Source organism: Euprymna scolopes, chromosome 31 (genome assembly GCF_053919585.1).
Source record: "Euprymna scolopes isolate OS-2025 chromosome 31, ASM5391958v1, whole genome shotgun sequence".
Classification (NCBI taxonomy): Eukaryota; Metazoa; Mollusca; class Cephalopoda; order Sepiida; family Sepiolidae; genus Euprymna; species Euprymna scolopes.
The window spans coordinates 74,475,620-74,492,008 of NC_136512.1; the positions used below are offsets into that span (position 1 = coordinate 74,475,620).

The 16,389-nt window shown below is 38.5% G+C and overlaps 1 protein-coding gene across 1 annotated transcript in view; it reads left to right on the forward strand.

Annotated features, from left to right (window-relative positions):
• LOC145255822 (uncharacterized) overlaps positions 1 to 16,389 on the forward strand; it is a 382,839-nt gene that overhangs the window by 215,478 nt on the left and 150,972 nt on the right. The window contains exon 4 of the mRNA XM_080114540.1: positions 2,429 to 2,555. Coding sequence (XP_079970666.1) covers positions 2,429 to 2,555 — 127 coding nt within the window. The remainder of the gene's footprint in view (positions 1 to 2,428; positions 2,556 to 16,389) is intronic.

Sequence of the window (16,389 nt, forward strand, 5' to 3'; positions counted from 1 at the left end):
GTGTAAACATTATACAGGGAAATCTTAGATCAGTATTCAACTCGTATTAACATAATCGACGATCGAGTGACTTTCACTGATCAACCCATCGTGTATGATTCAACTACCTGGCAAACATACGATAAGACAAAGGAAACCATATCAGGTTTGGCTGAGAGAACACACCAACAGGTAGAGCGTTTTCTTTTCTGCTTTTATGCGATAACAACGACAGTCATTCGAGATATGGTTTCCAGAGGAAGTGATGAATTTCGAAACGTGTTGGAAAAAACAGGTTCAGATTCCAACGATGGCAATGAGTATCACGTTGAATATTGATTTGGAAAGCAGATCTGGGAAAGCAGAAATGTGATGCATTTTTCATGAAATCAAAATTCTTTTTTTTTTTTATCGATTTAATATTCTATATTATAGCGTATTGCTCATTTGTTTTGTCCCTTTGAAAATGTCTTACGTCAATAAATAATTTCATCTGAAATTTAATATAATTTAAGAAAGTTTGTACGTTCATCCTTTCTGCGGACTGTTATCCTCATTTTCAAAGCTTTTGCTGCTGTTTCACAACGTTTCGGGCAACTTACCCTTTGGCCTTCTTCAGGTGATTAATCGCGGCGGGATAGGAATGTTGAGTCTTGTAACTTATCCCCAGTAATTATTCCCTTCCATATTCGTTGTCTCACTACGTTTTGGCCGACTCATCCTTTCGCTTTTTTTTCGGGTGATATACCGTAGAAACTCAACGCAGATTTGCGCAGTGGATAGAGGCTTTGAGTCTCTACAGTTCCAGGTTACCATTGTCTGACATAGCGGTTTCAATCCTACCCAAGCAGGTCAGAGAATTAGTTGGCTAAACGTGATGAGACAACAACTATGGAAGGCGATACTTATTGGGGACACATTATCAATACGAAACAATATTGTAATGGATACTTTTTTAAAAAGTAATACATGACCAACTGAGAAAACTTGGTATTTGGAACTTGGAGAATAATTATATTACACACACACACACACACACACATATATATAATTATTTTTATTTATATTATATGTATTGGAGTGTGTTATTTCACTTATCTTAATGAAATTTTATGTATCTAATTATTTACTTCAAAAGTACTAAATGTGTTGTATATTGAAGGTGGCAGCTCCCATGCACATGTTGACTACGAAATATACTAAGAAATATAGATCAATATATACAGTTAAATTAAGGTTCGAAAACAGTTAGGGTTCAGAGAGGAGATGCAGACCAGTCAGAGATCAGTTGGAAGTTGAGAGAGAAGAGAGAGCTAGTCTGAGCTCCTTTAAGAAGGGAAGCGGGAAGAAGACAAAGTGTAGAAATCTAACATGGCATCGGATTCTCATCATTCTCATCAGCAGCTGGAAAAAATGTCTTCGTATTGTTATGTAAACCTTTGTCTTCGTTTGTCATCAACCGCAAGGTAATGTGTTTTTGTTTTCATCGTCTTGTCTTGTATAATGAACTTTATATGAAACCCCTTTCAAAGTGTTAACTATACCCCCTCTTCAATAATATATCTCTCCTCTATGTTTAAAGAACCGTCGATGACATTCCTTCACGTGTCTCTTCACATATCAGCCTCCTATTATAAATGTCGTCCCCGTTATGCGTCTCCGCTCTGTGAACCCTCCACTATACAACAAGTGCATGAGTAGATCTAAGTAGTATGTTTAAAAACATATATGGCAATTAAGCTACACAGATTTTTTCGCGTCTCATCCTCGTGGGATTCATCAAACTATTGCATAGAATGAGTGTTACTGCGTGTTATTATATATTCCGCGGTGTTGATTTTTGCTAGTACGCCAATCAGATTTTTTGTTATTCAAACAACCATTTACCCCGGCCAATGGGCGTGCGTTTATCAGGCAGAGGTTCACTTGACCAATAATTCAACCTTTTTCTTTAGAGTAAAACCTATATTTAATACTGCTTGTTAAAAATAAAAAAAATAGCACAAAAAATGATGTCCTTGCTTGTTAGGTTATAAATAACAATACACCAAAATTACGTAATTTAGTCCCGTGTTTTTGGTTCCAAGAATAAAATCGAATAAACTGCTTGCAGCCATGAAGATGAATATACAAGAGACATAACTCATAATTCAACCAAAAGGAAAATTTGACAAAACCACACCCTTATTGTGTTAAATTTACATGAAGTTGATTTTATTGTTTAAAATCTTAAAGAATGACATTGTTGTGTAAGTTTCTTATATATATATATATATATATATATATATATATATATATATATATATATATATATATATATATATAACCCTAACAGATAAGTAAATGATAACGTTGTTGTGTAAGTTTCTATTTATATATTGATGTTAATCTGGAGAAGAACCTATATTTCTCATTGTTAGATTTGATTCAAATAATTTTCTTGTTGCAGGCAACCCAAACGTTAAACAATGAAAACGCTCGCCAAAAGTTGCTGCTGAGACGGAAGAGTTCTTTGGCCAATCGGCAAAGACCGACCCGCACCAGGAAGAGATTTTCGGACATTGAGAGTGAACCTAGTAAGCTTATATTTTCAACCGTTTCTTTTTAAATTGTTTTATTTTTTTTGCATGGTTCGTTTTCTTTTTTTTAATGAATATAAAAATGAAAATATGCTCATTTGTAACGATGTCGTCACATGTAAACACTCGGTACCCACACGTTGTATGCAGACAGTCGCAAGGAAACAAAAACAAGGAAAAAATTTGACTCACTTTTTCTTTCAGTTGAAACAACGGACATTTATTTACATATACTTCCAGAATAAGGACTTCTCTTTTGTTCGAAACTCTTCTCATGCTCCAATGTGTTTAACAAAACTCTGTCTTATTCCGGTCATGTTTAGGATACGTCTCTACCTGTCGCTCTTGGCTACGTGTGTAACACGTCTATTTCTGTCCTTCTTGGGTCACGTTTTTCTTATAATCTTTTTCTTTCCTTCTCCCTCGCTGAACATCACCTCACACACAGCTCGGTCATTTGCATAGGTTGCATAGGCTATTACTGTTACTGCTTCTTCTTTACGCGCATCCGCGTTCTGTCATATCTTTGTTTTCTTCTAACTTGTATATTTATCTTGCTTGCTTTCAATTTCACCGTCGCTCCCGGAGGTGTACTTATGAAGTTCACATATTAAGGGCCCCATGGAGAACAAAAGGGCATCGCTGTTCAGACACACGACTTTGAATCCTTAAAGAATTACATTACACCATGCAAGCAGTCTTGCATCACAGTCTCTGTTGAGGCTTTGTTTTCCGTACAAAATTAACTCATACATAACATGAGTATGCATTAATGGATGTCCCTTATACAATATTCGCTCGATGTCTAGTAAAAACGAATATATCCTTGTTAAGTTAAATTTAGTAGAAACAGAAAATTTCTATTAAAATATCGAGTTGATGTGTTCACGATATGAGGCCATTAAAGAGACACGCAGCGAATAGTTTTTTTTTGTATACTAACCAGTCACCGTTTATCAAGGTGCAATGGCCACTCGAGGATAAGAGTTTGTCTGGTGAAACCACATCGTAATGATTAGTAACGATTGTTGCTAGTGCTGATTGTAGTCAGTTGGGAAGCAAACCCGTGGTATTGTGTTCCACAGACGGTTAGTTCTTGGAAAAAATCTTTGGTCATGGAAGTTCTGTTTCGTTTTAGACACACGTAGGATAAATAGAATTTTTTTACAGTGGCTAGACGAGGATCTGTTGTGATGTTTTATGGGGGGGATAGATTGGAGCGGGGGAATAGATTGGAGCGGGAGGATAGATTGGAGCGGGTGGATAGATTGGAGCGGAATTGAGTAGCTATAATAAAAATAACTATAGAATAGATTTAAAAGTAGGTTTTGTACCTAGCCAGGATGGATAAAAGTGCTCTCACAAAATGTTCAAACAGTACTCCATCTTAGGACATATTTCACTCACATACAGGGAGAGGGTTGCGCGAGGTATGCGATACTTTCTAGGGCGGTAGAATTTCTCAACCATTTTTCCAGTGACCTTAGCAAAAATTTGATGTAATTTTTTGTTTCAAGCTTGGAGTGAGGTGCATTAAAAGAAGCATATCAAAGCATTGATATTCTTTAAAGAAAAGAACCATTACATTAAATTGGGGAAAAGTGAGGATCCGAGCATTAGTGGTGAAAAAGAAAAGCTTGGTTTTAGATGTATCAAAACTATTAAGTTGAAACACCGGCTATCGCCATGTCACCAAGGTTAAGCAACGATGAGTCTAGAAGTGTAAGTCATATTTAGTTTCGGAACAGTTTTCGATGGTTCCTTGTTCTATACAAGACCCGAGAGGTGACTGGTTTGCAGTAGACAGTTCTCGAGTTGGAATCCAGAGAGCAAAAAATTCTTCCCGTGTTGACACGACAAAACATGCGAAAAAACATGCTACAGAAAGGTTTAATATTTATGGAGCAATTCTGGTTTCTGATTGGTTGGTAGCAGGACGTGAATTAATTCGATTCGTCAGTTCCTAGCAGCATCGTTTATAAATAGAATCTCCTGACTGCGCGAGATCATACCCCATTATTCCTCCGGGATGATGGGATGTGTCTCCTAGTGGCTTCGGCTGCAGGGAGCCAGGGTAGTACAAGTCAAGGATTCGTCACTTGACACTCAGCCCAACAGGTGAGGGGCCGGGAACCGGCCCAGCACCTGTTGGACTGAGGTACACCGCCTGGGTAATACCTAGGAGGTCCACCCTCCCAGGCCTTGCCACCGGGCTTTCCGGTGGGGCAAGTTTATTGCTTGTTGCCTGAGGCGCCCCGACCGGGGAATGCCGACGGGGTTACTCAGGCAATTTTTAAAATTGCAGGAGTGCCCCTTCTTTAGGGGAGCCTGCGGGGTTCCCACTTTCCGGCCTTGTGCCACATTTTGCTGATGTGGGCAGCAAATAAATATCTACCCCATTATTCCTCCGGGATGATGGGATGTGTCTCCTAGTGGCTTCGGCTGCAGGGAGCCAGGGTAGTACAAGTCAAGGATTCGTCACTTGACACTCAGCCCAACAGGTAGGGGCCGGGAACCGGCCCAGCACCTGTTGGACTGAGGTACTCAGGCAATTTTTAAAATTGCAGGAGTGCCCCTCCTTTAGGGGAGCCTGCGGGTATCCCACTTTCCAGGCCTTGTGCCAAATAATGATGATGTGGACAGCATTTAAATAAATACCCCATTAGTCTTCCATGCTGATGGGATGTCTCCTAGAGGCTTTGGCTGCAGGGAGACAGGGTAGTACAAGTCAAGGATTCGTCACTTGACACTCAGCCCAACAGGTGAGGGTCCGGGAACCGGGTCAGCACCTGTTGGACTGAGGTACACCGCCTGGGTAATACCTAGGAGTTCCACCCTCCCAGGCCATGCCACTGGGCTTTCCGGTGGGGCAAGTTTATTGCTTGCTGCCTGAGGCGCCCCGACCGGGGAATGCCGACGGGGTTACTCAGGCAATTTTTAAAATATATACCCCATCATTCATCTTGGATGATGGGATGTGTCTCCTAGCGGCTTCGACTGCAGGGAGACAGGGTAGAAGTACTCGTCAAGAATTCGTTAATTTACACTCAGTCCGACAGGTAAGGGGCCAGGAACCTCCCAGCACCTGTCGGACTGAGGTACACCGCCTGGGTAATATCTAGGAGGCCCACCCTCCCAGGTCTTGCCACCGGGCTTTCCTGTGGAGTAAGTTCATTGTTTACTGCCGGAGGCGTCCCGACCGGGAAATGCCGACAGGGTTTCTCAGGCAATTTTTACAATTGCAGGAGTGCCCTTCCTTTAGAAGAGCCTGCTGGATCCCCACTTTCCGGCCTTGTGCCACATTTTGCTGAGGTTGGCAGCAAATAAATCTCTACCCCATTATTAGTAAAATAAAATATTGTAACAATGAGTTTGACCAGTACTAGATGGATGACCATTTAAGAATTCTAGGCGTTGTATAGGGTGGGAGCACTTCAATCAACAGGAAAAGTAAGGCGGGTATTCCCTCCACTATCTAGTGGAAGACCCTTGGGCAAGGTCGAGTACTAACTTATCCCTCTTCCCCGATCATCGTACGTGAAGTTACGACAAGAAGGTGATGACTGAACTATTTAGTAATCTGGATGTTTCTTCCGGAATTGGTCCAATCTTTATTGTATTAGGCAAATGATACTAGTGATACCCGCTACGTATGAGCTCTGCCCCTATAGCGAGCAACTGCAACCTACTATAGGTACTCGACTGCGAATAATATCAAACCGAATGCAGAGGGGACGGGAGAGTCATGATCATCGATGTCTGCAAAAAAACAAAAAACAAAAAACAAAAAAAAAAAAACAGAAAAAAAAACGAAAAAAAAAAAAAAAAAAAAAAAGAAACAGACCAGATACATAAAGAAGGAAAGTGAAAAATTACTCTTTGCCAATTGCACGGTGCTTGTAATGGAGATAATAAGAGAGATCTTGATCATCAATGCTCTTCGAAGTGTTACCATAAATGGTAGTTTCATCTGCATAAATGTCAGCGAATAATCTTAGAATATGATTTGGGAGATTATTGATGATGATCAAGAAGAGGGCTTATCCGAGGATGTTACCTTGAGGAACGCTGGCGTTTATATTGTACTAGCATGGGTATCCGACGTTGCGCGGGTGTGTCCAGGTGGTGTAGGAAGGAACCCCGAGGGAGTGGGAAGAGAGGTGTTAAAAAGTGGTAGTAGCGGGGGAATCAAAACAACAGTATGCAGTTTGGGTGGGTAGAGGTATTAAAAAAAGTGATAGAAGGCAGGCAGACTCAAACCCGTAAGGCGAAGGAGGAAAAGAAGGTGAAAAAAAAAACACACCTAATGTCTTAGCTGATGCATCCATCGTGCAACTGGAAGTTTCGAGCGTTGAAATTAAGGGTAGTCAATTGAAAGGAAGCGATGACTTGCGAAAATATCGACGAAAAAGCGACCCTCCTTGTAAAAATCGGCCGAGTTGAGAGTGAAAAAATTAAAATTTTTGGCTAATTTTTCGATATTTGTCGCCCGAAAGACGGAACTTCAAAACGATGCCGATCTCGTCAGGAACCGTCGCGTCTGACAAAAGTTTTTGCCAGACATACAAACACACACATGCAAACACATGCATACATTTTGGCTTTTATATATTATACTAGCGGGTGTGCTCGGCGTTGCCCGGGTATTTTGGAGGTGTAAAAGTAAAAACATCTTGGTAGGGAGGTAGGCTCGAACCCGAAGCCTTGACACGAAAGTAGAAAAGGAAAGGGAAAAAAACCCTAACATCTTACCCACTCGGCCACGATGAGAGAGGAAGTGAAAATTGTTTTAATATAACGATTAAAAAGTTAAATGACAGGTGCGCGAATTTGATAAGGTCAAATATCACGCGACTTAACTTTGGTGCTGCAAGCCAGTTTCTGCGTATTTGTTTGTTTCCCCCGCCAAGATATTGGGGAAAACAGATCCCCTAAAAAGGGGAGTGTCCAAATGAATTGCAATTGTCTGATATGACGGTTAGCGCATATCTCAGAATATTCTGCACCTGTACGAAGCCACCATTCGCCCATGAATGAAGTATTGTTGGCACATCTATACTGGGACATCTATTACTAGTCTCTTCTTCTTGTACAGGGTTCAAAAAATGTCTCAAATAAAATAGGTTCCGCATTATCGGTCAATCTCCAACTTGTATCACATCGCCGTAATGTTACATCCCTGTGCCTTTTTTCTAAGTACTTTCAGTGAATATGCTTTGATAAACCCATTGCACCTGTACACCCCTCGACGTAACTGTAGATAGATTGATAGATAGATAGATAGATAGATAGATGAATGGATGGAGAAATATATTGCTCTGTCTCAAACTCTCAAGCTCAACTGTCGTTTTTGCTCCCCATTAATATATTCAAGGGAGGGGTGAAACAAAGGTTGTTCCCAGGACCAATCAGACCCAACAACGTCACCCCAGAGGAAAGTCCCCCACGAGTGCACCTGTGGATCTGAAACGTTCTCATTACTCGATGGGATTACCCCCGTGATCTCTAGGCCGAAGCGCTGCACTTGAATCATAAACATAATCTCTCAAGAATCCTGAGTCATTACTTGTTTGGAGTACAAACTTACAAAATGACATTGTTTGTCGACTTTCATAAAAAAAATGAAAGTCACAAATCCTTATCTTTTCTCTCAGCAGGGGTTTTCGCTGTCACCCGGGCACACTGATAATAATTAAAAGAATAAAAGAATCATATCTGACCGGTTTTCTCCAGTACTTCGGGAGTATCAGCCTCCCGGAGCTCAACCGCTCCATAGGATGGTCACGTCACATAGATAGGTAGATTGAGAAATACGAATATAGATGGATTGAGAGATAGCTCAATTGAAAAAAAAGAGAAGTGATATATTAATAGATAGATAGATAGATAGATCTGAAAAAATAATCTGGATAAAATCCAATTAAATATTAAAAAATGAATGAAAAAGATGAGTAAGTGTTCAACAGAATCAAATCAACGCAAACTTATGAACAGATCGAATAGTTCCTGTAGATGCTGAAAAGACTTCTACTTAAATATTTACTTTTCTCAGACCACTAGATGTTGCGTTGTGTGCACTCAGTCTATATAACTGCGTGGACAAAATGGTCGCCGGACAAGTTTACCGACGAGTGTATATTTTGAATGACAACTAAAAGACTCGACTGTTTACAAAATAATTCGAGTTTATTTTCAACAATCTTTCTTTACACTTTTGTCGGTTGTCATTGACTCCACTAGCGAGGAGAGACAGTGTTGTTAGAGATAGGTGGCGTGGCGGGGGGGGGGGCTGTTGACAGATGACAGGCTCGTTCTCTCCGCGTCGGCCGCTACTCTCTCTGAAAACCAAAACATCTTTGTTTATATTGATATCGGTCACGTTTCTCTAGCCAGCTGCGAATGTCAATTGCATTCCGATCTGGTTATGAAATATTTGTTGATGTTATTATTTTCGATTGTAGGCCAATTTCCTTTAGTTTGTTTGGCCTTGAAACATAACCGCGTTCCAAAATGTGTGTCACTAGCTCAGGTGACGCTCGTGCGACATTCCATGTTGTCATGGTTGAAACGTGACCCTCATATCACGTTCTTGGCTTGCCTCTCCGATTTCTTCAGCCTGTCCCCTTATTATACAACATAGACTTTGGAATTTCTTTCCTCGTTTCCTGACTGTACTAACCTGCAGAAGTTAAATGTAATGTGAACAGACATCTCGCTAAAACGTTAACTAATAGGACCAGCAATATACCGGACTAAACTGCAAGGTTTTCGAAAGAGAGCAAGCAGAGAAACCTGGCCTAGATTCTGACCTGTGACGTAGCCGATAAGGAACAATAGATGCAATCGTAATAAAAACACAAGTTAGTTATTGAATATAGTTTGTTTTTATAGACAAAATAATTTGCCATTTATTTGATAAACACATAATATTTAGGACGCGCATTTGGTGCAATTAAAGTACGGTAAAAAAATAGAGGCGATTGATAAAATCGATTGATAAAAACAAGTATACACTCGCACGTACGATTTTGGGTCAGTTGGGGAGACAGTTACAGAGGTCACACGTTAAGAATCGGTCTGTCACCACTTCACCCCTTTCTCCGCTGTCACCACACGTTGATTGCTGAATAAAGTTCGTTTTTTAAACAGAAAGAATTTGTCATTTATTTGATAAATACAGCATATTTCCGACGCGTGTTTAGTATCATTAGAAGTAGAAATAGACGCGATTGATAAAAACTCGCAAGCACGGAAAAAATTCGCAGAGCTGACTTGTACACATACATTGTTAGAGACACGCTCGTTATGCAGATCTTTGGAGACATGGTTCCAAATAGTAGCCACTTACGCTCAACTCTTTGTTTGGGATGAATAAGAGTACAAAGAAAAGTTTGATTACTTTGCGCTTTTGCTTCATGCAAGTCAACCTCATCTATTAGAGATATTGTGCCTTAGTATGGAATCCGATGGATTGTTGTAGCGAAGATTAAATATTTGTTTAGCAGTAATTCCTTAAAACAAAGCTTCAGTAAAACAAACAAACAGAAAAAAAAGATCGAAAAAAAAACACAACAAAACAAAAACAGTTCAACGTTAAATCCTGAGTAACGCCAGGTAGCCACACTATTATGCCATAAAGCAGACCCACCGAAGCCATATTATTTCTTATTAATCTCGTTTGATATTAAAAACACAAATTAATGTTTGCTAAATTAAAATTGTTTTTCTAAATAATTTCTTTTTCATCTATTGATTCGATTATTCAGAATATCAAGAAAATATCGATTTTTTTCACTGTTTGTTTTGAATGTTCTCGTCTCTCTTTAGATCATCGGAAGTTGGCAATCTCCGTTTAATATACAGCGCGTTTGGAAAAAATCGATGGCATAACGTCGCGATTTTGTTCTTTGTGTAGAAATAAAGAAAGTTTTCAGTTCTGAATTTTCGAGATGAGAATTGATTATTCGTATTATTTGGATTCTTCGGACTACTGTTCTCATCTTGTGAGTCTTATTTTCACAACGTTTTTTTTTTACAAAGTGATCACCACTTATCAAGGCCCGGAAGCCACTCAGGGATAAGGGTTATTGCAAGTACATAACGTTAGTGTGGAGATTTGATGAAGTGTTTAATTAAGGGGGCGGTTCATTAGGAATTTGTTAACATTGGACTTGAAGACATCCAAGTTGTAGTCCGGAGGGGAGCAGGCAGACGGAACAGAGTTCCACAGGCGTGCAATTCTAAGAAAGAAGCTTTGTTCATGGAATCCGCGTTTGGATCTAGGCACAGATATAGAGTGGGGGAAATTTTTCACAGTGGATTCAGCTAGACGGGTGTTTTTCGTGAAAGATTGGCGAGGGGGGGACCAGAGATTGGAGTTCAGACGAGCACCTGCCATGGAAACAACGATAAAACAAGGATAGGCTCGCAACGTCTCTTCTGTGGGAGAGAGGTTGCAGGGTAGAGAAAAGGGCATCCCCCACTAAGCCACGAAGTCTATTTTGTACTCTGTCAAGGCAGGATAGGCTGTTTTTAGCAGCTCCTGCCCAGATATGGCAACAGTATTCCATCCTTGGACGTACTTGGCTTTTTGTAACCTCCGACTTTCTACAGATGTATCTTGTTGAACTCTGGAATCTATCTGTCGAACTTGGGAATCAGTAGAGATTTTCGAACGGAATCCTCAACTTAATCCTCAGGGGGGGGGGGAGGATCCGTTGTTTCGTCACAAACGGAATGGATATTAATTGTGTTACACAATCAAAATAAATAGAAATCGATCTGTTCTTGAGTTTGCGTTGATTTGTTTGTGTTTGAAACTTATTCATTTCTTCATTCATTTTTTAACATTTAGTTGGATTTTATCAAGATTATTTTTGAATATCTATCTATCTATCTATCTATCTATCTATGTTCTATCCAACTGAATTTGTTGAATAGAAGATAGATAAAAAATTGATATATATATATAGAATTGATGAATATCACTTGTACAATTGATTTTTCTTTCACAAGACATTAACACTTATCCATCCATCCACCTACCTACCTACCTACCTACCTACCTACCTACCGATCTATCTATCTATCTATCTATCTATCTATCTATCTATCTATCTTAATGGAAAGAAAATGAAACAAAAGAAAAGTAAAAGAAAAAAAAACAGAAGTAAAAAAAAGATATACAAAAAGGAAAACGAAAGTAAAAGAAAAAACACAAGAAAAATTATTAAAAAAAAAAGAAAAAATAATTAAAAAAAATGAAAGGGTCGTGCTTCTGAAAACGATTTCCAATTTCCATTGCAATTAAAAAACTAATCTAATTCTGGAAAATTTTTCTCATCATTTTTCGCAGCCATTACCGAAATGGAAACACTTTACTCGTAATAAGTTCAAGAAATGCATATTTAACTCGTCTCAGCTGAATATCAACACACACACACACACACACACACACACACACACACACACACACACACACACACACACACACACACACACACACACACACACACACACACACAGCCACACACACACACACACACACACACACACACACACACACACACACACACAGACGCGGACGCAGACACCTACACACACGCACACAAAGACGCACGTACACACGCACACAAAGAAACACGCACAGACGGGCACGCACGCACACACACGCGCACAGGTACACAGACACACGTAAACACATACACGCACACATATCCGCACAGACACACGCACACATAGACACTTACACAAACACACACACACACACACACACACACACACGCATATATGCACACATGCACGCACAGATGACGTATTTTGTAGCCAAATGGATGCCTTGACAAACTATTTTACTCGTGTTCACTTCAGACAAGGCCACTTGGACGCAAGGGGTTACATTTTGGGACCATGTGTATAGGGGCACTATATATAGGGAGGTTGAACAGCGATATTTCTGTTCATACTGCACCAAAACTTTTGCAACACACATACACATACATACACAGACACACGCAATCACAGATACGCACGTGACGTGCATTCTCATCCAAATGGATGCAGTAAGATGTTTTTTTTAAAAACTCTTGACGCAAACAGAGAACATTTTCACTTGACGTAAAAGGGTTACTATTTGGAACCATGTGAGGATATGAGCTAATTGTTTGTTCACATTACATTTAAGCGTTTGCATGTTTGTACAGTCAGGAAAGCCCGAAACAAGAGGAGAATTACAATGTCTAGCATTCTGAGGGAAGAAACTGCTTGATTACTATGAGTTTAGAGCTGTACTTTGCCACATAACCCATAGAGATATAAATCATTGAGCATACAATATTGCAGGTAAAGCAGACAACTGGAAATGCGTCAGGGGCATTACTTATTGAACATATCTCGTACAAACAATGGCAGATTTCATTGTTTACGTGAAATGTCGAAATGAAAATTGTTTGGAAAATAAAGTCTTCCTCTTTCTACACAACGAAAAAAAAAAATGCCCGCTAAGGAAGACCGATAACTTCCTCTCATTATTTTCTAGTTAAAAAGATATGCTTATAAACTTCAGCTATCGTAGTTCCTTAGGCAGACTTCTTTGTGTGGAAACTATATTTTTTCTGTATTATTTAACTAGTCAGACCACGGTTCTCATCTTGAGTGTCATATTCACAACGTTTCAGTCGATGTAACTTCCGACCTTCTTCAGATGCATCTTATCGTACTCGGGAATGTTTATGTCGAATTCTGGAGTATGGACGGAATTTAGAACGGGGGTAGCATGCTCTCGTTCCGTCAGCCATAACTGGATAGAGATCCTAGGTAATTCACAACTGTATTTTTCGGTCGCCCACACTGAGAATTAAGCCTTCAACCTTAAGGAAAATATCACTTGTACAATTGATTTTACCAAGTACTCTAACCACTGCGCCACGGGTCCTTGCGTTCGAAATTCCGTCCAGATTTCCAAGTTTGATAGAAACATTCCCGAGTTCGACAAGATACGCCTAAAGAAGGTCGGAGGTAACATCGACCGAAACATTGTGAAAATGGCACTCAAGATGAGGACAGTAGTCCGAAGAATCCAAATAATATGAATAACGAATCTTTATCTAAAAAAAATTCAGAAACGTAATAAAAATCGTATGTAAGTTTTAATTCATGATTTCGCGTATACAATAGAATTGGGCACATTTTTTTTTTACTAAAAGTCTTGAGTCTAAGAAATATATGTTGTTGCTGAGTAATGTCGAAATTGATATCACTCTAAATGATTTATAGGACTTAACTAGAAATTGAACTCAAATATAAGAAGTATTGTAATATATGGCATTATAGAATAAGCAGGGGCATTATTTATTTAACGCTTATCATATTGCTGTAATTTGCTACATAACCCAAAGAGATATAAATCATTACGAACAAACTTCCAGTTATTAACGAACACCCTGACTACTATGCGAAATTTTGCAAGGTATCCGATGTTATCCGGGATCATGGATGACAAAAGATTAGAGTAAAAAAATAACGTAATGTCTTGCTTTAGCTTTCTATATAACTCACATACCGCATAAAAACTGAGCTTCTATCTTTTCATCGCCAACGCTCTGATCCCCATTTGCCGCCACCTGAAATGAATGTCTCTCGACTTGAGAAAGTCACCCGTTTTGAAATGTTTATGCGACTGACCACGACGTTTAATCTCAAATGAAAGACTTGAATGAAATCCGTTACCAAAGTCGCCGGAAAGTATATCATTCCCGAACTAATTAAATTAAGTAGAGATGCAAAATGGTGTTAGCTCACTAGATTTCGAAGACGGTTCTGAACTATGTCAAGGCAAAAAAGGACATTCTGAGCAGCGTATCCGAATAAAACTAAATAAAACAGAATAAACCAAAAAAAAAAAAAAATGAATCAGGGATATTATAAACAATAATAATGACAGACTTGAATGAAATCCGAAAGTATATCATTTCCGACTTAATGCAAAATGGTCTTAGCTCACTAGATTTCGAAGACGGTTTTAAACCATGTCAAGGCAAAAAAGGACATTCTGAGCAGCGTATCCGAATAAAACTAAATAAAACAGAATAAACAAAAAAAAAAATGAATCAGGGATATTACTTATTGAACGTCGCTCGTACTGCTTGTGGTTTTGTTATGGTCATGTTTACAACGCAGAGACGTGTTAATAATCCATTTCCTTGTATTTATCAACTATTATAATTTTCCAACCGAGTTAATAAATTATAATTACATTTTCGTCTGGAAATGTGCACTTTTTTTTTGCAGACATATTAAAGTGTTCAGTCATTTTTATAATTATACATGAGAATAATAATTATCTATCTGAGGGTAATTATAATCATTTCTGCTGAATTCTTATTTATACATAAAAATGATAATTAATATTTCTACCAAAAACATGCAACACACACACACACAAACACACAAACACACACACATATATTTGCCTTATATATATATATATATATATATATATATATATATATATATATTTATATATCCGGAACACGTTCACACTGGTTCTCGCCAGATCACCAAAGTTAAGCAACGGTGAGCCTAGCCAGTACCAGATAGGTGACCATTTGGGAAGGCTGTGCGCTGTATGAACCGTGCCGAGTCGTAGAAATTTCCAGGTTGGTATCTTGAGGCGCATTAAGTCACTGGGAGAGATGCATCTAGGAGAGTAAACTCTGATGTAAAAACCTGCGGTCTACTGTATACTCTGTCCTATGGCAGTCATCTGTACCGGCAAAGGTTAGCAGTAATACCAAAAAGTGTGGTTGGTTCTACACAAAACCTTCATCATTATAAACAAATATAATCTGTGTGGATTTCCGAGCAACTTAGCAATATATATATATATATATATATATATATATATATATATATATATATATATATATATATATATATATATATACTAGCAAAAGTACTCGTCGTTGACTGGGTTCAAAAACAGCCTACAGAAAATGGACTCTGATTTATGAATATGATAGGTTATGAAAAGGAAGGGTTGTAAAGAGATAGCTTCGAATTTGGAGGTATCAAAATCAAAGCAAAATATGATGAAAGTAAAAATAAAATAGATGAACCCCATAATTTATTATACCATACCGGTTCACACTGAAACACTTATCACAATATTCTGTGGATCGATATTAAAAAAACCTTGTTAAACTTTGTGACATATTTCCATTATATGGAGGTCATGCGCGAACGAACACCCCATATTTTTATTATGCCATATTCCTTCAAACTGAAACATAATTATCAAAGTATACTTATGCAGATAGATATGAAAAGTCTTTATTAAAGTTTATGGCTATTTCCATTCTATGGAGGCCAGGCACGAACGAAGACCCCACAATTTTATTATACCATCCTTATTTAAGTTAAAACATACTTATCAAAATATTCTTATGTACATCTATATCAAAAACACTTGTAAACGATTTTTTTAGTTTTTAAATTTTTTATTTCCATACTTTGTGGACCAGGCGCGTATACAGACCCCACAATTTTAATGAATCATCATTATGCCAGATCAAACATATCCATTCCTGTGTCTCGATACATCTTCTATCATTATATGTGATCAGTTTTCTATAATAGTCAACCATATAGGAGCCTATTCGTGACCAGACACACACACACACACAGACGTTCAGCTTTATATATATATATATATATATATATATATATATATATATATATATATATATATATATATACGAGTTTCCCTAAGCTTCCGTTCAGTCTTGAAAGACAAAGGATACCCCTTAGAGGCAGTAGCGCGCGTGTAATTGTG